Source organism: Aphelocoma coerulescens, chromosome 1, assembly GCF_041296385.1.
Source record: "Aphelocoma coerulescens isolate FSJ_1873_10779 chromosome 1, UR_Acoe_1.0, whole genome shotgun sequence".
Lineage (NCBI taxonomy): Eukaryota > Metazoa > Chordata > Aves > Passeriformes > Corvidae > Aphelocoma > Aphelocoma coerulescens.
The window spans coordinates 86,636,104-86,660,062 of NC_091013.1; the positions used below are offsets into that span (position 1 = coordinate 86,636,104).

Here is a 23,959-nt window from a genome sequence, read left to right on the forward strand (position 1 = left end):
ACAGGCTGGAGAAACTGAAATTGCTCAAAACTGCAAATCAGTAATTCTTGCTTGGAGCACATTACATGGTAAGAAAAATGGTTTTATGCAAATATTCAGAATTTGTTGCTCTTAAAAGGAAATAAAATAAACTCAACATGTTCTGTGATTTGAACACATGCCAAAGAAAGGGTATGAGAAAACTGGAAAGGGAGAGAAGCCAAAAATAAAATATATCTACAGTAATACTTTCCAGTTAAATTAGTACCAATAATTCTTACAGAGTTTTCAGCTAGTGCAACACAAGATAACATCTATAGTTCAATTTTTTTAAACTCCTTTGTAGTCTATTTTATACCGATTTTCTTTCACCATTCCCTCCCTCCTCCTTCTCTCCCAGTTTCTCTATGGTATCTACAGAGCAAAAAAAAATGCTGACCTACAGAGGGGAAAAAACCTCTTAATTAAAGTGTGATTTAACCTCACAAGATTCTGTGAAGAGATAAAAAGATTCCAAAAAGCTTATTAGTATTATCGAATGACTGAATGGGAGATAGCAGAAGAAAAACAAATTAATCAAACCTCAGGAAAAGAAATGAAGGATTTCCAGGGATTTTTTAAATTATTCACATTCTTGGTATAGAAGGTCTATCTAGTGTTAAGTAAGGCCCCAAATAACAATTTCTTTGAATTGTTGATAGTAACACAGAACTGTTTTTAATCAGCTCAGTCAATCACAAAGAAAACACTCAGTTCTTTCTGGGCATGGGCTGCTTGGCCACTCTGTCTGGAAGGCATGAGCACAGGGCACAAAAGCAAATACTTTTGAGCAAGCATACTGTTTTGGAGACTCCCAGCAGCAGCAGGTCATTGTTTCAATGTATTCTGTTGGCAATCACTACCACTCCAAAGCAAAATAGGACACTATGGACAAAACTGTTAATAAAAACTAGGAAGAGCAGAACAGGGCATGGAAAAAATTCAGAGTTGAAAATATGTCCAGTATTCACGGGCCTTGGACATATACTCAGTGTATTTTAAGAGTGAGAAGGCAGGAAGGAGAGAAAATTTGTCATATAAGGTTACTCCTTCAGCTGACAGCTTGGGGCTGTCCCAATCCCCACGGAAATTCATCCAGTATTTGACCTGTTCTCCTCAACCTCTACCCTCCAGGCTTCTCAAATTAAGAGCCCTTCAACCACACCCTACCTCCACATCCCAAACCCATCTTACAGCAGCTCAGCAAGAAGCAGTTTCAGAGGCTTCCCAAGAAGCCCCTTGGAACAGCTGGCCTTCCCTCTCCAACTCATATTCTGTGCCCAGTTTGAGAAAACCCATTCCACAACACAAGTTTTTTGATAAGCTACTCAAATCATCAGTTACTTCATCTATTTCAAAAGACTTAAGCAGCCTGATACTTTTTTTCTAGTCTGTCACATTAATAGCTTTGTAGTGTTTGCATGTTTAGAACTAATTTTCTCTTTAGACTCATAATGTTTTAATGATACATTTGGGATTGAATTACAGTTTACAAAGCACCTGAAGCAATATGTAAAAAAAAGCAGCTCATTTGACAAATCAATCCAACTCAAACAGGGAACTACTGCAGCTTTTCACATGGTGTGACTAACTTCTAAATAACCTTGTATTCAGCAACAGCAGACTAGCACTTCCAAGGGAAGGAGTGTGTGGAGTTAGACTTGTCAACATACAGTGACATTTGCTTTTTTACCTCCCCTTTAGACCCTCTAATGACAGCCTATTAAGTCATATTAAAAATAGACTTTAAATCCAGTTAGGAACTATTCATTTAATCACTCAGAAGACAGATGAATGCTATTAACAGTGTGCCTACATCTATAATTGGGGTCCCAGAAGGGGTCCCAAGGGACAGCAGTGACAGAAATCAATGTGAACCTTCTCTAGAAAGGGAGACAAACAAACCATACTAAAAGTTTGACTGAATGTCATTTCAATACATCCCCATTGACTAAGAAGCCAGTTTCTGGCAGGACATCAGTACTGGATGATGAACTGTGCCAGATACTACAGACAGATGTTAATGAGATATTTCACCTACTGAAGACAGAAATAAGCTATTGCCAAGTCCAGTTTGAACCTATTATTTTCTGGCATTAAGCTCAAACATTCAAATTGCCAACGGTTGATGTTAGAACACTTTTGCTAGTTCCTCAGTCCGTTGATCATGAGGAATGAGTAACAGACACTGAAGAGCTTAAAAGGAAAAACATATCACTGAAGCAGCAAGATGGAGCCCATATAAATTCCTTCACATAGACCAAATTATGCTGTACTACCAGGCAGCCCATACTGTTTCAGCCTTTCACCAAAGCTGGAGCAGTCTGGATTGTGATGACAGGTACTGGCCCAAATTCATGAGACCTGTTTCTTGTCTTTAAAGCCATGGACACTGTTTCTGCTTCTTAGACAGACTGTCTTTAGGAGAAGGTTTTAACAGCATACAGTTACTTTATCAAAAAATATTCAATCTGGAGTGGAGGCCATCAGATTACAAGAAACACTATGACACACAGTTCTTTATTTCCTTACCAAAGGAAATAAAAACATGCCATTTTCTGTCCCAAGACATGGTGGGGAGAGGGCAGGAAGGGGAAGTAAGATGTGTGACCTAAGTATACTGCTGTAATCTTTGCCACAGAAAAACTGTGCGTGATTAAATACAGCAAATCATTACCATTCTAAGTCTCCACCTTCACACTTTTCCTGCTGCAGGAGCTAGCAACAACCTTAGTTCCTTGGGAACAACGAGGCTCCAGGAAAGAACCACTTCATTTACAGAGGGCTTCTAAGTGCCGCTCGCATGGAAACAAATACTTAAGCTGCTCTCATCTGTAGTGTCTAAAAACAGTATCCTCCAAGCAGACCTGAGGAACACAGCACTGAAAAGTTCCCTCTAAGACTTCCAGCCCTTGCATCAGAGGCATGCTAGGCATGGATGTTATCTTGCCAGGTAAATGTCAGCACTCAAGCCAGCTCACATAAGCAGCATCTGAAGTTTATTCTATACTAGCAGAGTATTTATTATTCCCCCTCTGGGAGCTGCATGTTACACACAAGCATTCAGACACAGAAGATGTATTAAGTGTTTGCTTAAGCCAAGGAAGTCCAAATGAGTGTGTCCTGGATGCTAGTGCTGAGCAGACAGGACAGAGTAATTAATCCAGTCTTTGTGCCACTTGAATCCAAGTTAGACTTGCAGAATAGTCCAGTGGTCAGCAGCAGTCTGAATCTTAACATTTTATCTGTCAGCATTTCAACAGGACTGTAAGTTTTACAAGGGGTTTTAGTGGGTTTTTTATGCTTAATGATGAAAAACAGAATACAAAATTATACTGCTATGCAGATGACTAAATCATTTTTACTTGTTTTCAGCCTACTAAGTGAACATTTCAGAAACAGATTTGCCAAAAGTGGTCCTTGAAATAATTTTTAAAAATTAAACTTTAACTATAATGAAGTCTCAATTATTCATGGAACCATGCAGGAAGAGAGGAAGGTATCTGCACAGTCACCTGGGATCTATCAGAGCTTGCTGCTTGACCTTGGCACTGCCCTTTGCTCACCCAGGCTGGCCCCACATGCACTGATAGAGTAGGCCAGAGTTTAATGGGTGCTGCCCGAGATGCCTTTACATTCATGAAGCAGCCACATGGCTGGTGCTGTGCCTAAGCTGGTAAATCTCCCTGAAACTCAGAGATCTGGAGACCACTGAGCAATTGCAACCAAATAGTTCTGCAAGATCCATCTCAGCCCTGACTCTAACAACACAGAGAGAAAATAAACCAAGTCTCTATAGACTCAGCCAGATGCTGCAACTCATTCTGCAGCGTCTCCAGAATCACAGGTATGTATTTCACACAGGATCTTCCAATATTCTTATTTTGTCTGCCTGTGTTATCCCAGAAAAGGGACTGTCAACTATAAAGCTGTTGCTCCTCTCCTGCTCTTCATCTTGTGCAAGACTTCAATTGCCACACGAGAAAGCTTAACCAAATTTTTCCAGCACTCAAATGCTGCAGCCTGCATCTTCAACTTGGTTGCTGAATACTTTTGCAGACACAGTAGAGTTTTCAGAATCCTGATTAGTTTATAACCTGGACTGACTGACTACAGATGTGTGTAACTGTAGTCACTGATTCCCCATAAACCTTCTTACTCTGTACACAAGTACAAAATTGTCCTTGCCAAACTTTTGCCATCTCAAGCAGATGAAATCTACTTTAAGACAGTTTTCTAGACTCTAACTCCGACACAGAATGGTGAATCACACAACTGATTGGAAAGAAATGACTGGTATGAAATAGAAACACACATTTCAGACAGTTAAGAAAGCCCAAGTGTTGACTGTAACCACTTCCTTTACCCAGAAGTATAAGGATTATACCTGCATCTTATGTGCATACACAGAATTACAAGGAGTAAAGGGCAGGAATGAAGGATAGACTTACTAGAGGAGTAATTAAGAACACCATATGAGAGAGAAGATCTTTCTCCCATAATAAACCAAGTGCCAGTCACACAGCATCTTTCTATAACCCACAGAGGACATCCTTCTCTGTCACACAGGACAGCTTCACAATATGGCTACGATTTAAATGACAGCCTTCCCTTCATCCACTACGTGGATGACCTGGTCAGAGAAGGACAAATAAGTTAAACAGGACTTTCTCTTTGTGAACCCATGTTAACTGTGCCTGGTGATCATGTTGTTTCTTTAAATGCCTTTCAATATTACCCAAAGTAATCTTCAGAATGTTTCCAGGAACTGAGGTCAGACCAACAGGTCTGTAGCAACATCCAACAGCTCCCTCAGAACTCTGGTGTGAATCCCATCAGGCCCCATGAACATCCAGCTGATAGAGCTGGTTCTTAACAATTTCAGTGTCTGCAAATGGATTGTGCTGACCATGTGGTCCCCTAGATCAAAGAACTGAGCAGTCCAAGGCCTATCAGTTCTATTAAAGATGGAAGCAAAAACAGCCTCTGCTCTTTCTACATCTGTTATTAGTCAGGTGACCACCTTCAACAAGTATCAATGTGTTTTCTTTAGACTTCCCCTTGCTATTCATCTACTTTAAAAAGCCCTTCCCTGTTGCCAGATACAGCACTGACCAGTTTCAACTCTAATTGAGTTTTTGGCCATTCAAATCTTCTGCATATGCAAACCACAGCTCTGTACTCTTCCCATGATGCTTGACCTCGCTTCCAGAGATCACACAGTTTCTTCTTCCTTTTGAGCTCCACAAGGAGTTCGCTGTTCATCCAAACTGGTCTTCTGGCCTACTTGCTTGACTTAGAACACACTGGAATGACCTGCTCCCGTGCTTAGAAAAGACAGTTCTTAAAAACTGACTTTATTAATATTGAATTAACTGAACAGTTTAAAAAAACTCCAGAAACTGTTTCTAGGATTAACACATGATGCAATACTAGCAAGACAAACAGAAAACTCTCTGAATATATCAATAAAGTTATGACTGCCAGGGATATACCTTAGAGAGAGCATTAATCCTTCTAGCATAAAATACCAGCTTATCGCAGGTTTTTCCATGAAAAATAGTCCCAAGAGCTGCCTATCCTGAGCTACCTGCCATTCACAATGTTGCCACCATCATAGCATCTTCTGGATTGACTTTTGCACTCCCAACCTTGAATGATCAGTTTTCCCTTCTTCTGATAACTGCTAAAGCAATCTGTTTTTGTGGAAGGTGTCCCTGGCCATGGCAGGGGTGTTGGAACTAGACGAGCTTTTAGGTCCCTTCCAACCCAAAACATTTTATGAGATGGTTCTGTAACTACAGCACAGTAGCAGCCCTCAAAGCATGCAGCAAAACATGTTCAAATGTTTATGCACTGTTACTATAAAAACATAAATCCTCAAACACTGGCTCTCACCAAGGCAGTTGCTGAAGTACAATGGAATTTAACATATTTTGGTTTAGAAACAAAAAGCTTTCCCAGTAACTTCTACAGCCTGGCTCCGTATTTCACAGCAATAATCAGTCTAGAGGAGTGCAATTCCAAAATAATTTGTTTCCCAGCTAGCTCTCCGTACCAGATTACACCACAAAATACTCATGTCAGTGATCCAAATTTGAGAGTTTTCACTACAATGCAAAGAATACGTAAAAAATCATCCCACAGTATAGCTTGCTTTCTCAATTTCTTAACTGTAGCAAGTAAGACTAAAGCTTGCAAAAATACTTGCTGTGTTAAAAGAGTTTGTTCACTGGTTTTGATTACTCACCCCACCATACTGGCAATTTATCTGTTTCCCTAAAATATAGTGTCAAACTGAATAACCATAAAACATTTTTGAGAAAGGAAGTTGTCATCTCAAGTCTAAATATACCACACTACTATAAAGAAATATATACCAACAAATTTGTATTTGAATGAACAAACTTACGAAATTGATGCATTTCTTTACAGTGTATACTTTTTACCATTATTGTGCTGCCATATTCCTCCTTTATAATGTGTTTAGACTAATGGTATTTATGGCAAGCAAATAACCCTAACAGCACTGAATGTTTAATGAGAACAAACATACAGTCTAAAAATTCTACATTGTTTTTACACAAATGTTTCTGTCACTTTTCCAAGCAATGCATAGTAATACTTTTGTTTCCAAGAACACAAAATATATGTGCATATATATTGATGTCCTCTGTAACATCCACTGTTGCACTGTTCCACTTTTTAAATGCATGTGGTTTAAATATTTTTCTAAGAGTCCAGTACTGAATTTTTTTTATGAAAAACACCCAAAGTTTTCAATGAAAAACATATTACAAATAGTTGCCCAGAGCAAGATTTTACAACCAAATTATAAAAGCCCTAAATCTCAAGTTTTATAATACCATCAGTGACAGAGTCGTAACTGTAGTGACGAGACAGGCGCCGCTATAATGTTAACAGCCAGTATGTAAACATTAATGCAGCCTAAGGGGCAGCCCCAAAAGTGTCCCTTCACAGCTGACACAGAAATTTTAGGTGGCTGTAGTTAACACTTCTCTGGCTTAATTAGCTACAAAAGGCAGGGGTAAAAAAAAAAAACCAAAACAGCCAGGCAGCAAGACAAATAATTTCATTAAAACTGGAATTGTGTCCCCTCTTAAAGCTTTATAGTTCTTGAAATTCATTAATACATGATTTCTTGAGCAAGAGTCCAATAAAATTAAGTTTGCCATTCAGCTACCAGCAAAACACAACTTAAGTGGTTTTGAAACATCAGCACAGTTACAAAACACTTAAGAGAAAACAATTTTTTCCTAGAAAGTAATCACAGAGGTCTTAAATACAGGCTCTCCACCAAGCTATGAGACTCCTTTGTCTTAGAAGTCAGCAAGGTGCAGCTGATCTAATCACACTTCCAGTAACAGGCTGGCTTCAGCCAAGTCTCAGATCACATTTCAACAGCTTGATTCACAATAATTTTAACAAGTATATTCAGTTACTTCCTTGCTTTCTAACAGTCTCAGTACTTCTAGAACAAGGCAGTGCCATGTCTTTCAGTCCAAGCTGCATATCTCCTCCTTACTATATGTTCAATTCTTGGTCATAACATTTAACAGATGTTGAAAAAAACGACAGGAGACTGTAACTTGGAATTACAAACACAAGCCAAAAGACATAAGCAAAATATTCTTTTTTCAAAATTATAAATAAAATTGCTTCTTATCACCAGTTGGAAACAACACCTGTAGGAGCCAACAAGGATTGTATGGTTAAACAACTCCATACAAAGGTTAATAAAAAGAATGCAATGGTTTCCTAAGGAAGTTCAATGAAATTAATGGCACTGAGTCATCTCTCTATTTTTGAGGAGACATTAACACAGCTTTTAATGTCTAACACTACAAAACTGAATTCTGTGACAAAACAATTGCACATTTTCCTTTAATAGAAGATGTAAAACAGGTGAAACTGCAAAGAACTTTATATTCTTTTAAGTATAATCGTGCAAGGGCACCTACTAGAAGCTTGCTTACTTATTGTCATATAGCCATAGCTATTATGACAATATATACATTCAGTATGACTAAAATGTTGGCAATTAAAACAAATTAGAGCCAGTAAAGATGCTTCTTCCTAATTCTAAGAGGCAATCCACAAAGCTTGAGAGCACCAGAATAAGGGAAAAATTCTGAGTTCCTCCCACTGGAGTAAGGAACGAAAGGCATAGAATACATGTCTGCAATCAGAACATTTATGGATACATATACAAAAAAGTTAAGAACTGTTTTTATTCCTTGGCCCTTTCCACAAATCCTGATTAACTAGTTTTCATAGACAGGACAACCATATTTTATAGTCACCAAATAGAACACACATGGATATATTAATGTGCCATTAATATCTTTATAGACCTGTAAAAGCATAATACAGTGCAGATCATTTCCTGAGTCTGTTTGAAGTTTCTATGCAATGTCATCTCCCCTCCTCATTGCCAGTGCCATGCAAATCTGTAATTACATATTACACAGAAAGAAACTACAATCAAACTAATTCTGTAACACATAGAAAACATGTTCCTCCTCAGGATTATAATGCACCTAGCCAAGCTATCCATTTCTTTTTCCCATTCTTCCATAAGAACTACACAGTACAAAGCTGGCACACGTGAACAGCAACACTTGGAAGAAAATCTGATCTATAAGCCTGCTGTTCCCAAGTTCAGGACTGACAGGGATGCTGTGCAAGCAAATGCCAGTGAGGTACTTAAAATAGGGTATCCACTTGGGAAGAGATTAAGTGATTAAGTTCAATGTTGCTGCCAGCTGCTAGTAGCAATTTGAAGGGCTAAAGATATGTTTATGAACTCAAATCAGGACTTTTTCCCACCTCACTGATTTTTCACTACAATTTGTTCTAAGCTGCTCAGCAGATAACTGAAAATGCCCCTGTGTCTCCATGTGAAACGTCAGTTTCCTAAGGGACTATGAGTCTATTAAAATTTGATTTTGCCTGTAACAGAAGCTAACAGGCAAACAGATGTGAAATCAGAAAGTCGTATTTCACTGTCAGTAGCAGCATTTTGCACATTATACATAGTTGCCATCTGAGAACATACCACACAACTTTGTATTTAAAAAAAACCCCTTAACCTTCAAATACCTTCTGACATCCTTTAACCATTTTTTTCACTAAGAACAATGGCCCCCCATTTCCATACACATTGTACTCCAATACCAACACTTCCTTCTTTCCTTTAACTGATCCAACATAATGTGAACTTTTAGGCAAAATATCTTAGGTCACACATCATGTATTCTGACAGAAAAGGGAATAACCCTCCAGGAAATAAGTATTCTAGCATTATTCACTGCATACATGCTGTACCAATCTACTTTTGTCATGTCCACATACCTCTATTTCAAGTTCCATTTCTTTCAAATTTCAGATGCTGAACAGAATCCTGTTAACACGTCAGAGCTTTCACACATTGCCACTAAGAAGTCTAGAAAAACCCATTTAATATAAAATTTGTTTGCCTACTCTTTTTGTTACTCTTAACAAGTGTAGCTTTGCAACTTTCTCATAGTTGTTTTGCTGTTATAAAAAAACATTGTAAGGCTTTGGACTCATAAACACTTTCAACTCTCCACTCACAAATACTCTGAAAGCTACAAGAAGTTCACAGATTGACAACCAGCCTGATTTCTTCCTCTTTAATGTTATCTAGAAATATTGGGAGTCTGGCACGGAAAAGCCTCACATTGTAACAAGTCTGTAGGAAAAGTTAAGCTGGTGTTATCACTGATCAAAGGGAGAAAATGCATTTGCTCTCACCCCAAAATGAAACTCTGATGCCAACAGCAGTGCTGGTGTCTAAGTAACTAGACAAAGTTCTACTAAAATGTATCCAACTTCTTAAAAAGTAATTACAGTAAGATGAAAATCAGTCAGCTGGAGAGGACATTAAAAAGATAATTAACTTATTTGGTAACTTGATTACGATTATTTTCTCTATAGCTACATTAAAGAAAGTGATTTAGAAGTGCTCCCACATTTCCAGAAGCCCGTACACATCCTAAATCTTCAAAAACACTGGCTAATGCATTCTTTTAAAAGGACAGAACTTTGACATACATAAAACTTGGCATGGGATTTGCTTAATCCACAGTTGAAGTTCAGGAATGGGACCTGACAGTGAGTCAACAACATAACAATATATATTTGCCATTATTTTTAAATGATTGCTTAAGGAAGCTTCATATATTCACAGTAATCAAAAGTGCATTCACACCACCTCTAATACCTCCTTCATGATCTTTTTAAAAAGAGTAACCCCTTACCTTACCCTTCTGTCACCTTCTCTTCTTTAAATTAAACCTACTAACTAGATGACTAAAGCATCTCACTCCATAGTAAATTAAGAAAGTATTATAACTGCCACTATTTATACAAGATACCAACATAAGTTGAATTTCAAACAAGAAAACCTTACAAGCCAGGATTTCACCTGCCATCTTCCTGTGGCCACATTACAAATGGCAGCCTTGGGCTATCCCTGGATTACTCAGAGATTTCTTCCCCCCGCTTCATGCTTTCATAATGAACTTGTAGCTGAACTTCAGCACCTCTCCTTAAGTGAAAGGCTTTGCCTTCTGTACCATTACATTTCATCCAACTTGAATTATTTCAGCTCATCCACAGTTTTCTCCACGACATCCTGTAACTCCTCTATCTTAACTAATGTCATGTTGTTAACTCAAGTCATCAGCACTCTCCCTCTCTGTGACTAATTGCAAACATTGCTCAAATTATATTTTAAAAAACAAACAAGAATGAAACCATCATTTCATTAGGAAGCCCTAAGCAACCCAGCTTTATCAGGCAATCCTGAGCAAACCAATTGCCCATTAAACAAGACAAACAAACCACAAATATGAAACTGAATGTTTGTAACATGTTTTTTCACGGTAGCTTTCTAGATTTAAACTCAAGGTTGCAAAAGACACTATTTCAAATGAACTATTATTTCTAGCACTGAAAACCACTGAATTGTCAAATGTCAATCATCAAACGACCAAAACATGAAACATTACTATATTAAGCTGAAAATCCATAAACACAAACCCTACCTGCTTTTCCTTTCGATGAGAATAGCCATGTAAGAAGCAGGTAAAGCTGCACCAAAGCCAGGGGACCAGAAGTAGAATTTTCCAAGTATCTTCCTGAAAAAGTAATTTGTACACGTATTACATGCAAACAGAACATTAATGAACCATACCATATTTTATCTGTTTTATAAAATTACAAATGATTTATTAATTTTGTCTTCTCACATTAATCTGTACTTACTAATAAACAGTAATCATTATATTTTCACAGTTGGATAATTTCCAAGAAGAGTTCCCACAGTGCTTCACAAACATTAAACACCTGAAACACTTCAATAATGTATTCATTTCATTTAAATGGCTACTTTTCTTCCAGGAGAGCAGAGTTTTCAAGATATACTTTTGAAAAGATGCAGATACTAATTACAGAAAAATCTTCTAAAAGATCTTATAGCCACTCATCTCTTTGTTACTTGTCCAAATACATCTTCAGGAAGATCTGCCTTGTGGAATGCAGCCATGCAATCAGGTAAGACAGAAATCAAATCAAATCATTATAATATATGCCACGCTCCAGACAACCCACTGATGCTAAAAACAGGAAAATACACATTTACAGTAAGCCAAGGAATCAGTATGTACATTACAAGTGGAAGCAACAGTGAATTCCCAGTCCTATTAAGCTGGGAAAGCTCTCATTTTTTGCAGCTAGATCTGGATTTCTTTTAGAGTCCACACAATTTCAACTATCAAAATTCTTTCAACAAAAAGAGTTGAAGAAAAAGAGTTACACAACTGACAATATCTAAGAAAATCTTTCTATAAATTGGTCACTATTAAAGGAAGAAAGCCAAACTGCATGTCAGACACAGTGTCACCCACCATGCTTGGTCTGTTCAGGAGACCTGCACCTTCAAACTTATACAGGCTGATCACAAAGGCAAACAACAGTCAGAGTGTCGTGACATTTGGTAGCATGATAATAAACATACTTCAATTATACCAATGCTGCTCAGCTGACAAGCTTATCGGTGGGAAAACAAAATGTTACAATGAAGTCTACCCTTCTAAAAACACAGCAAACAAAATAAACAAAATGGCAAACACATACAGGGTAGAAGAGGACATTTTCTTAGATAAAATTTCATGCTGACAACACAGAAGAGAGAACAAAGATAATTAATCAACACCATCTGATTAGCTCACTTTCATTCTTGCCGTCAAAGGCATAAGCAGCCTCATTTCATACTCCTGCAAAAATAACATTACCAGTGAGCAATGCCAGCTTATGTTCGTAAGTGAAAAGAGAGCCAGTGTATCAGCAGCAAGTGATGTAATGGCAATTACACACACTGCTCATTCCCACGGCTGCAAAAGGATAATTTCTCAGGATGACAATGCCAAATGCTGCAGGAGCTAAAGTTCATTATTACGACTCTCTCGGAAAGTAATTACTGTATGAAGTTTCAGAGAAGTCATTTTAAGCATCTTAATAAGTATGAACACATCTTACCAGACACACCTGTTAAGTAACAGAACAAATGCCTTTTCTGTGGGAAAGAAACAGTAATTTGTTCTTTTGGCATGGTTCAGAATCCTTTTACAAATGCTTGCATGTTTGGTTTGACAAGATTTCAGAAACAACAGTAACGCATTTTACGTAATAAAGTCTAGTGGAAATAAAAATGTACAGTCACTAACTGAAACATTTAAACTTCTCCTAAAGTAAATGAAAATTAGATTTTGTTATTATTTGCATGGTTATTTTCACATGTTCTGTGGATAGAAATTGGAATAAGAACTAGGAGTTCTTTCAGGTCATGCATCTAATTCCTCAGTGTACAAGCTGTACATGGATAAACTTAATTACTCTAGTTGCTAGACTAAGAGAATCATGTCTTTGTGAGGTTTTACAAGTAATTAAACCATAAGCCTAAAAATCACACCTTTCATTAACAGATGCAATGAGTGTCAACACAGGAACCCAGCACTTCCATCTGAAGCCCAGACAGATGAAGTCTTTTGGATGTCACCAGCAGAAGAGATTACAACCCCCAGCTGGACTGTCACATATCCGTAACAGAGATCATCACCCTCACTGCTCTGCCAACAGAGCAGCTTGTACACAGACCCTAATTCACCACACCAAAAAACCAGGAGCTAAAAAAAAGTCAGTCAAGTTCTCTCGGCAATCCTTCTAAAACAAGAAGATCTATCCACTGCCTAAGTCATTGCTGACACCAGATTTAGGTATTTTTGAAATTTTACCCACCTGTGAAATTATGAAAGTTTTAAACAATGCCTGAAATTATTTTAATTCCACATTCTTGCCTAAAGTTTTACATCCTTGAGAATATCTGCATCAGTTTCAAATTTGGTAGTTTTTCCTAGCTAAAAGGAAGAAACTACCATATATATGAGTTTATATGTCCAGCTATAAACCCTTTAATCCATTGCTTAGGTCTAAAACTCCGAGAGGGTAAGAGCAATCAACTGCATGGGGCTTGCAGGACAATTCTGCTTCCGAGTTACTGCTGCTGCTATAATATACCTTTCAATCAAAAACAGATACAAAAACTGCAGCATATATCCTACTGCACAAGTCTCTCATCCAATCTCTCATCACTATCTAGAACCAGACAGAGAGCACTAGGTCTTCACAGTCTCAGACAATCTCTTTCCATGGCTGCAAATCAAGTCCAGAAATACCCGGGCCAGTTATACAGAAACAGAGATACTGGTATTTCCTTGATGGTTTAAAATGTGCAACACCAAATCATATTCTGGCGGGGATAATCACATACCATTAGTCTCAGGGGCTACTGAAGGAAGTACACTGTATCACACAGCAATAAATTCAAATAATACAACTTCAATCAAAACATTAAAAAAACAAAAATATTAAAAAATACACAAATTGGTTAAAAATAAAGAAATGAAGTCTCACATTTGCATCCTCCATCAACCACCCAAGAGCAGGTGAGAGAAACAAGCTTGTCTCAAGCTGCAAGACAAGTATATTAAATATGAGATATTAAGTACATTTCAACTGAATGACTTTTCAACACTATGATCTTAAGAGAAACTCTTAAAAAGGCATACAGTACTCATGTAAAGGTGTCATGTATTCATTCAGCTTCCTGGTCTGTTCTCATTTTTTCTCCAAACAACACTCATTCGGGTCCTTGACCATATTCAAGTGCTGAAGTGACTTGTTCAAATAACCTACCCATGATGATCTTCAAACACCTTCCTGATTAATCACAGCTGGTTTAAAGCCCATCCCTCAAGTGAGGACAGAGCTGCTTTGCTCCTTCCCAATGCATTACTTTGCACTTTTCTCTATCAAATTGCATAAGTGATTTTAATCAACAGATCTTTCTGAAATGGATGGGAGTCAATTTTAGATTTCTGGACCCTAAATAATCTTATACAATCTCTCATACTAGTCTTCACCCTAAATAATCTTATATAATCTCTCATACTAGTCTTCAGCTCCTTTTCCAGATTCCTTAGGTATATCCAAAACAAAGGACATAGCAGGAACTTCAGTGGTAATCTCTTTCTACTATGAAAACAAATGATTTATGTCTTGTTTCATATATATTAACTACTTGCTAATCATTTACTAATTCCTGGAATACAGAGGACCTTTCTTCTTGAAGAGTCCTGGCAATCACTCTTGTCAAAGGCACTTGGGAATTCATGTAAAAGCACCAAGTGCATCATCACCAGGTATGTACTCATTCTTCAAAGTATACAAGTACGTTTCTTCTCTGATAATCATGTTATCCATTGTTTTCTGAAACGTCATTTAATAGCTCTCACATATCCTAGTCACTTAATTGCTAAGGCTCTGAATTTCATTTTGTACAGAAAAGCTGCAAAATTCTCATTATAATTGGACATTCATGTACTTCAACAGGCACCATTCCCATGGCTGCCTTAAATACTTGTTCTACCTCTATTAGTGATTTTAGTTCAACAGTTTCAATCAGCACTCTAGCCAACAACTTTTAAGTTGCACGTCCTGCAACTGCAGGTGGTGGGCAGTGTGCAGAGACTCTGCCAGCAAGGATTCTGCTGCAGCTGTTTATTCCACATGGGCATCTCTTTGTAAGAGAAGAAGCACGTACACCTCCCAAGATGCTGGCTGGTAACTGTGCAGCACAGCTTAAGCACCTACATGTATCCCCTGTCACATTTAATCATTGGAATCATCCTTTGCATGGTTCTGACTAGGTAAACCCAAACAATGCTTCAAGGAGACTTGGAGGGTACCTGGACTAGGCAGCATTTCCATTACCCAGTCTGCATCTGGCCATGCTGTTCCAGAGGTCAGAACAGCTTTAGACAGCTATGCTCCACATAGGTGAAAGGGATGCCATACCAACTGGCTTCAGAGCAAGACACTCATCCCTTACCTGCTTCAGTAACTAGTACAGGCACACATCTGCTAGATGGCGAATATCCTCTGTAACGGGAACTGCTGAAAACCATAAAACTTAAAGCCATACCAGCTTAATTTAGAGAATAACATTTAACTACACCACTGGGGTAAAGGACTGCAGATTTACAGGCAAATACATGGCAGAATAAGGAAGGGCATCTATAGTTCAGAGGAATAAAGAAATCGGTATTAATACAACCTAGATTGCTAGAAAACATCATATTCTTTAGAGCTCATTACTTATAGATTCACTTTGAACTTTGAAAATTATTTACTTGAAAAGCATTCCATGGCTCCTCAGCCAGTTCCTCTTCTTTTCTGCCTTCTCCTTCAGCTTTGAAGGAAAGTTTAGAGGCTTCTAAGTAGATTTAGAAGTAGGGCATAATGGGTTTATCTTTTAGAAGGGCTGTCAAGTGTGCTGTCAGTTAACTTTCAAACACTCATAGCTACTGTAGGCTTTACTTGTCTATGTGTAACATCTCCTACAATAAATGCATAATCATATTAATAAACAGCAACTTTTAATTTTTAACTATCCTGATAGTTACTGGAAATATATGCTGGAAACAGAATACAGAAGTGCCCTTTATGCTCACTTTTCAGAGCAAGTCTTTATCTTACAGAATCCCAGAAGCTGTGCTGGGATTTCCTTCATTTATGACCACAAAGAAAGTACAAACTTGGATGGCTGGATAAAGTTCAGGATAATTAAAAGTTATCACAGCCTCTGCATCAGGAAAATAGAAACCAATATCAAATTACATCAATTATTTCTAGGAAAGAAAGAGTAGGCCTTTTTAATTCCCCTCTAGAATCTATTTGAATTTCCTGCGACAATATATTTTGAATCAATAAAACAGAGAAAAATAAGCAAAGTGGATACCTTGACCTGTTTACTCATTTAAAAGATTACAAAAATGAGAATAAAATAACTTTAAAAAGCGAAGTTTCATATTCAAATGGTAAGATCAGAAATGAAGATGATTGCTGTAGCTTTTTTTACTCCAAAACATTACAAACAAGCCTGTTACAAAAAGAGACAAATGATAATACAAATTGAAAAGCTGCACAAAAAGTAGCTTTACTATGTTTTATTTTTAGGACAGTATACCAACCTTAGAATGCAAAAGCAAGCAATATACAAGGTCCCATTTGCTGTCAGAAAGGAAGTTGACTGCAAGATCTCAGGTAGCAGTTTGTACAAATAATAGTCAAGTTTTCGTTTTCTGAGAATAGCTGCAATCTGAGGGAGAAGGGAAGAAAAAGAATGGGGGACAAACTTTAATTCAGTTAGGCACTTTTTTGCACATCATAAAGAAAAATAAAAAGAAAAACAGAAAATGAGACCATGCCCATTTAGGCAGTAAAACCAAGCCTCTTAAATTTTATGATCAATACCACAAAGATTTCCTTTGAACTTGTTCCAGCCGTTACAATATTTATACCAGGAAATACATCAAGCAATCTGAAATGGGAAGTAGAAGAGGAATTTTATTACCTTGTTACCTTTGGCCATAATTGGCAGAAACATCATCTGCCAGATATCAAAACTTTTAAGATGCAATATATCTACAGAGTTTTGTCTTCAAGACAATTGGACTATCACATAATGATGGTCAGAATATCACTAAAGTAATCCAAATAAAGGCCTTACACAGTGTCTGTGAAGTGGTGATGTATTTTTAAAAGTTTTCTGCTCCAATTAAATTACTGCAAGTCCTCAAAAAATGTTCACCATCTCCTGGAAGAACAACACATTCCTGACATATTATATAGAATTGGTCTATTATCTAAACAACTGTCTATGGCAGAAAAGAGTCTCAATCTACAAAATAAACATTCTTTTTGGTCAGTTTAATGTATGTCCCATGTATTACAAAGAATAGCTTATTTAATGACTCAAACACTAAAAGTCCTCAAACTTTTTTTAGTCCACAGAAATTCTGCAATTAGCTAATGGGAAGATGTAAAAAACAAGGCCTGTCTCAGAGGTACCCAGGGCTAAGACAAGAGGCAACAGACAAGCTCAAGTATGGGAAACTCTGCTTAGACCTAACAAAGAAAAATTTTCATTTGAGGGTGGCTGAATATTGGAGCAGGTTGCCCAAAGTGATTGTGGACTCTCCATCACTGGAGACCCTTGAAACTTAACAAGAAAATTCCTTGAGCAATCTCTGGGCCTCCCAAGGTCCCTTCAGCCTTTGTACTCCTACAACTCCATGAAACTCTATTTTGAGTGCACCATGAGACAGATTCTATTATTTTTTCATTCTAATAGCATTATTATCTTTATCTGCACTGATCCCCCCAGGAGTCTCAAAACTGGCAGGAGTTTTTGGTCAATGCTTAGAGAAGTTCCAAACAGACTAAGCTTCATATTGCTGGTGCTGATAAGAAGAAAGAAAGGCATCCTGTCAAATCCATAGTGCCAACACCTCCCGAAGTCTTGGTTGTGAGAGGGAGCTGTTCTGCTGAAACACTGTCCACTGAATAGCAAGTAGATGTTTTAGAATCAGAGCTGGGATGAGGATTCTGCTAAAACTAACCACGGGAAAATTCTGCCAAAGTCTTGTTTCCAAAATGAAGCTTGAATTAAGGATTAAGAAGAAATCCATGCATGAATCGACCTCTGATAACAGATGTACACATTGCTTAATCAAGTGTCAAGACTGCTTTAAGCATAATGGATTAGGCAATAATGCAATCCAGATAATCTTTATGTTGAAGGAAAGTCTTAATGTAGTCTAAATGCTGGATAACTAGTTGCTACCCACTCAGCTATTTCTAGCATACTGTAGGAAGGACATGAACACTGGAACAAAATAACAATTTTTTGTTTTAAGAACACAGCCCTTATACCTAAGACCAAAGTGCCAGAAGTGCAACACTCAAAGACTGGTATCTTACAAATTAATGTCAAATCAAAGTAAAAAATTTATTTCTGTAATGTCTCCAGCAAGTTTTATATTAATGTAAATTTCTGCTTTCTCTTCTCTGTACTATCCTACTCCCAAGTGAAAAACAGAAAAGAACCAGAAACAATAACACACAAACAATTCCACAGAAAATTGCTCACCCAGATTGAAAGAGATATATGTGTGACAGCAATAGAGTTTCATGAACACCCATCAAAAAAAAAAAAAAGCTTATAAAAGCTGATAATTTTCTAACTGCTTTATAGACATCTATGAAGCTAAATGTTGTGTAGAGCTAAAAGCAGGCAAGAGCAGACTATAGAGTTCCTCTCCTCTACCGCCAGTGGTGATTACATGGAAAAAATACCAGATATTTCTGGATACCCTTCTGCTGTCCCTATCAGTTCCATACATTTCAGAAAAGTATTATTAAAGTGCAGAGAGATTATGAAATCTGATGTCAGAATGCAGCAGTTCTTCGCCGCCACTGGGATATACTTCACTCAAGTCAGCTGGGAAGACTTTATGATGAAAACCAAATTCTTATAATAAATGCACTGCTCAAGGCTTAGCAGTGGATGTCAGTAGCAGAAAGAATGGAAAGAGGAATCAGGACACCCAGCAGGTACTTCCTTGGCAAAATAATAACCTCCATGAAGAGGCTAACAGATGCATTGGAAAAAAAGCCTGGTCAGTATTAATAAAGAAACAGACAGAAAAAAAATATTTTCTAGCATTAACTATAGAATTCATACAACTGCATTTTGACTCCTTAACATAAAAAATGTAATTATAAAAAAATCAGTCCACCAGTTTCAGGATACCTCAGTTTGTGGAATATCATTACTCAAGTCCTTTTTCTAACTTAGTCTTTATATACAAATGTTAAGCCCCATAGAACTAAAAAAAAAATCAGAATTTATTTATTCTGTCCTAACCATGGAAAGAATATATGCATTTCCAACACCATCCCTAAACAACAGCTACATAGTCTACTGCAAGATTTGAGCTAGGCTATTGGTGTTCCAGTGGAAAAGGAACACGAGACTCAAACCCAGGCTTTGCCATGATTTGAGGAACCAGCCAGGCCTGATTATTTTCATGATGTGTCATGTAACACCTACAAGTATTCATCATCCAACCACAATAACCTCAGATTCACCTCCAGTATCCTCAACCCTCACCTATATCCCTGAACTATGGATTCCACAAGAGGCACTGCACCCAAAGGATGGTTTCACTTAATTAATGTACTAATTGGCTGACCAATGTAGAGTCTGACAGGTTAGCCAGCAGGCTAAAAAAAACACAGGCTTTCTGCCAACTCTGTTGTCATGTGTAGAACATTTCTCTCTCCCTCCTCCATCCTCCCTCCTTAACCTTAAGTTTGTACAAAGTGTATGACTTTAAGGACTACTCCTCCATCAAAATTTAGTGGAATTAGACAACACATACAACACTGACTGATGGAAAATGGAAACAAGCACTACCATCTCTCATTTCTTCAAAACATCCAGATGAAATCAACCACATCATAACAAACTTTTATTTCAAAAAAGAGGAAAAAAAAGAGAAAATAAGAAAAATTTTTAAAAAAACCCTACAGAAATATGCAGACACTTAGCCAAATCTTTAGGAAAGCAGAGTTCAATAGCATTTATAACCACAACTATCAGACATGTCCAGGCACTTTAAAATGCAAATTTAGAGATGACCAATACAACTGTGCACATGGTTTATAAAATCCATATGCTGCAAGACATTAAAAACCCAAGGAAAATTTTATAAATTAAGTCACATGAATCTAAAAGCAAAGCAATCCCCAGTATTTAAAATAATTAAGGAAATACATCAGATTACTCAGATGGCAGGCAGAGCTACAAAGAGATGTCAGATTTCTTTCACAATTACATTCAATTATTTTTATGTTCTTTTATAATCATTTGCAAATTTTTACAAATTTTACAAGAACATTATTCCTTTGTTTCATAAAAATTATTTTTAACTGCTTTGGAGTAACTGAATCTCAAAATGCCCTCAGGTAACACTTGGGTTTTGAAAGACACTTGTTCAAATAAGCAATTTCTTTCTCATGCGTCCTCTGAAACACTCAGATTTGTTTTTCCTCAATTAGCTCATCCCTTCCTGATTTCACTGATTACAAAACCTGGCTTCCAGATTGTTTAATTTCATAACTCCGTTCCTGCAATACTCTGAGGAAGAGTGTGTGCCTCCTGCTCTCTCAGTTGCCCTGTCTCGTGTGAGATGTTCTATGAGGATCACCATCACTGGGCTGGGTTGTTTTGATTTGGATTTTTCAAAATTTTCCGTATCACCCAACCAGCTAAAAAAAGAAAGAAACAGTACTCACATACTCTTTGAATGACATTTAAATTACCTTCAAGCCTGGAATCACTCTCATTCCATGACAACTTATCTTTACTATTTGTTTTCCTTCTACTGAAATGAGTAGGAGACTATATTTCATTCCCCTTAAAATGTCTAACTCAGCATAATTTTCAAGGATTGTCCTCCTACCCTGAAATTCTTGCACTCTAAAGCTGTAACAAGTTAAGAGAACAGGTTGATTCCTTGATAAACAGTCCCTTTAATGATTTTTGCTAGTTCCCAGGATTTGTAGTGTCTTTACCAAGATCTTTGCTCAGTCAGTCAAGGCTGAGGCTTTCCCTGATTTCCAACATTACCATGATGCAGGCTCCTGGTTACCCCTTGCATCTTTGAGTATAAATTCTTCGGTTCACCTGAATTCATTATATGACTCTTTTTAAATTCTCAGCATCTCAGCAAAAGACAATTTTTGTTTATTTTCAATTTATGAAAGAACTTTATAGCATGGGCCAAAAGCCACCTGAACAGAGCGAAATGATCACAGCGTGGAATGAAGAAGTCACAGGTTCTTACTTTAATAACATTTAGGCTAATTTTAGTAATATTTAAGCCAGCCTCCATAAGAGTCTAAAGACAAGAAGACAGTGACCTTCGTGTCATTCATAACACAGCAGAGAGATACAGGACACTGCACAGTACTAAGATGAACAGATATCCAAAAGAAGGCAATCACACACCACCATCACAGTAATTCTAGGTACTGGATCCGACAGAGGAGAGATTACTGACAGCCTAACCCAGAGACCCAAGTTGGCATACAGAAGCATATTCCAGAGTAACATCCTCCCTAGTCTCCCCACCCTACTTCCAAACACACAATGGTTTGCAGCACAAACAATGAAAAAATCACATTTTAATATACCCAGCAACTCTAGAGTAATTTAGAATACAATCTGGCCGGTGCAGCCTTCTTGCACACTTCATAAAGATGATACATGACGACTCTATCTATGTTGGTGGGTAAGAGAGGATCCACTTCAGTGCCCTTTAGTTGGCTTCCCAGCTTTGTCCAGGACCAGTTCAAACAGCTTTCCCAAGGGAAGCTGCATGTGAAGCAAGCCTGAAGCAGCAGCACAGCCAGTGTGCACTATCCATCCCTGGGAACAACCTCTGGCCCAATCCTACAGCAATGTGCATACAGCCAGGAAAGTGATGTGAGACTCACACTTCACCTTGATCTTTTGGCTGGCGATTCTGTCTTACCTGTAACAGTTTTCAAAATAATTCATTAGCACAATGAGAGTTGTTCTTGCTGTTGTTATCTCCAGTGTCTTGGGGTGTCAAACAATGATTTACCTGTGAAGTGACCTGCCAGCTGCCACTGCAGCTCCCTGGCCCATGCTGTACTCATACCAATGTCCTCCCACTGATGGTGCACAGGAAGAAAAAAACAGCTTATATTTTTACAATAGCTGATAGCATTTGTGTCTCTGAGAGTATGATACACAATGCTGTCCTGTTCCTAGAGAGGTTACAGAATAAATAATGCAGATTAAGATACAGAATACAGATATTGATGGGTCAAACAGGGCTCAGAAAGACAACAGCACTGGAATCCTAAGTAGAAAAAAAAACCCTTTCTGACACAGAGAGAGAAGAAGCAATTGGCATCTAAGAACCTGAAGGTTATTCTAGGCACAGGAAGAAGCAGATATGGCACAAGTATGAAGAAATATTAGAAGTGAAACCAAAATGAGACTCAAAAGTAAGGAAATGAGCATGAAAAGAGTATGAGAAGAAATTAAGAAAGAAAAATAATCAATAAAATACAGCAGGTGCTGAGGATCATTAAAATCTGTACTGGAGCAGCAGACTCTGGTTACATCTGTTCTAAAGAGATGATTGAACCATCCCTCAGTTCAGAGGACATCTGAAACAGACCCATTGGCACTCACACTGCTTAGGCCTGCTGCTCCTCTCCTCTCTGCCAGCAGATCTTTGTGGGAGAGGTGTCTGGAGTCAGAGCCAGGAGTAAGCCAAGAGTCAACCCAGGCCAGTGCTCAAGCTGTGCTCTGGCTGTGCCCTTTAGCAGCAGGAAGGAAGGGCAGCAGATACAGAGTAGGAAGGAGCTGGTGCTGGAGAGAAAGGGCAGAAGATGTAGGTGGGGAGAGGAAGACCTGTCTTTGAAAGGAAAAGGGGCAGGACAGAAGTTAGGTTGGAAAGTGAGGGAGGGAACCTGTCTTAAATTAGGTGAAGAGAGTAGATGATCAGACTAAGAGAACACAAAGGTAAATGGCATTAATGACTCTTGCCATCCCACTGGCAAAAGGTTAGAAGAATGAGCTCTAGATCTGCTACTACAATGTAGCAAACAAACAATTTTTACCTTATTTAAATTAGGTGAAAATGTTATCTGATCAGATTATCTCTGGTACACTATAAAGACTTCATAAAAATAACTAAGCACATTTATCTACTGCAAAATGTGCACTATCAGCAAACAAATGTCTAAAACTTAAAAATCCCCAGGAAATAGAGGCCTTTGCTCTAATGCATGTGATAAATAGCACTTTTCCCATGTGAAATCAACAGAATCTTGGGAAATGGAAGCTGAGACAACTCAAAGCCAGTATTCCAGCCTTTTTATTCCCAGCTTCATGCAATTTCCCTGTTGAATCATTCTCTTCTCCTCACCTCTGTGAATTTCTAGAAGTCTGACTTCTTCAGCTTTGAAAATACAAGATGACACCTTCACATTTTGTTTAGCTTTGACTAATGTAAAAACAAAGTATACATGGAAGAAAGTACAGCATATTATGAGGAAGGACTTTTTCATTGAAGTTTTAAGATATCAAGGCAGATAGTTTTCAAAAAGTACAATTACAATGTTTATGAAAAATTGTTTAGAGTTTCTTCTGCAGGTAGAGATGCTAAGTCACTTTTTTTTTTTTTAAGTGGGTCTCATAAGATTTGCTCACCAGGACACTTGGTTTGTGAAAACACAAGCAGCCTTACTTAAAAAATAGGCATTCCTGTCAGCCACTTCATATGGGGAGGAACAATTCAATTTAGATGTGAAATCTATTTTCACTAAAGCAATCCATTTGTACTGGAGCAAAAATAACGACGGTGCAAGTATGGTGTCTCAAGGCTAT

The 23,959-nt window shown here is 37.7% G+C and overlaps 1 protein-coding gene across 5 annotated transcripts in view; it reads right to left on the bottom strand.

The window, feature by feature from the left end:
- The window catches only part of TMEM135 (transmembrane protein 135), a 161,675-nt gene that overhangs the window by 134,537 nt on the left and 3,179 nt on the right, over positions 1-23,959 (bottom strand). For 2 of the 5 annotated variants that reach the window (XM_069015662.1, XM_069015654.1), the window contains exons 2-3: positions 16,656-16,783; positions 11,112-11,204 (exon numbers count right to left, since the gene is read on the bottom strand). In XM_069015662.1, coding sequence (XP_068871763.1) covers positions 11,112-11,204; positions 16,656-16,783 — 221 coding nt within the window. Of the gene's footprint in view, positions 1-11,111; positions 11,205-14,037; positions 14,095-14,192; positions 14,292-16,655; positions 16,784-23,959 lie in introns of those variants that run through there. The other 3 variants (XM_069015688.1, XM_069015678.1, XM_069015671.1) reach the window with 3 other exon arrangements.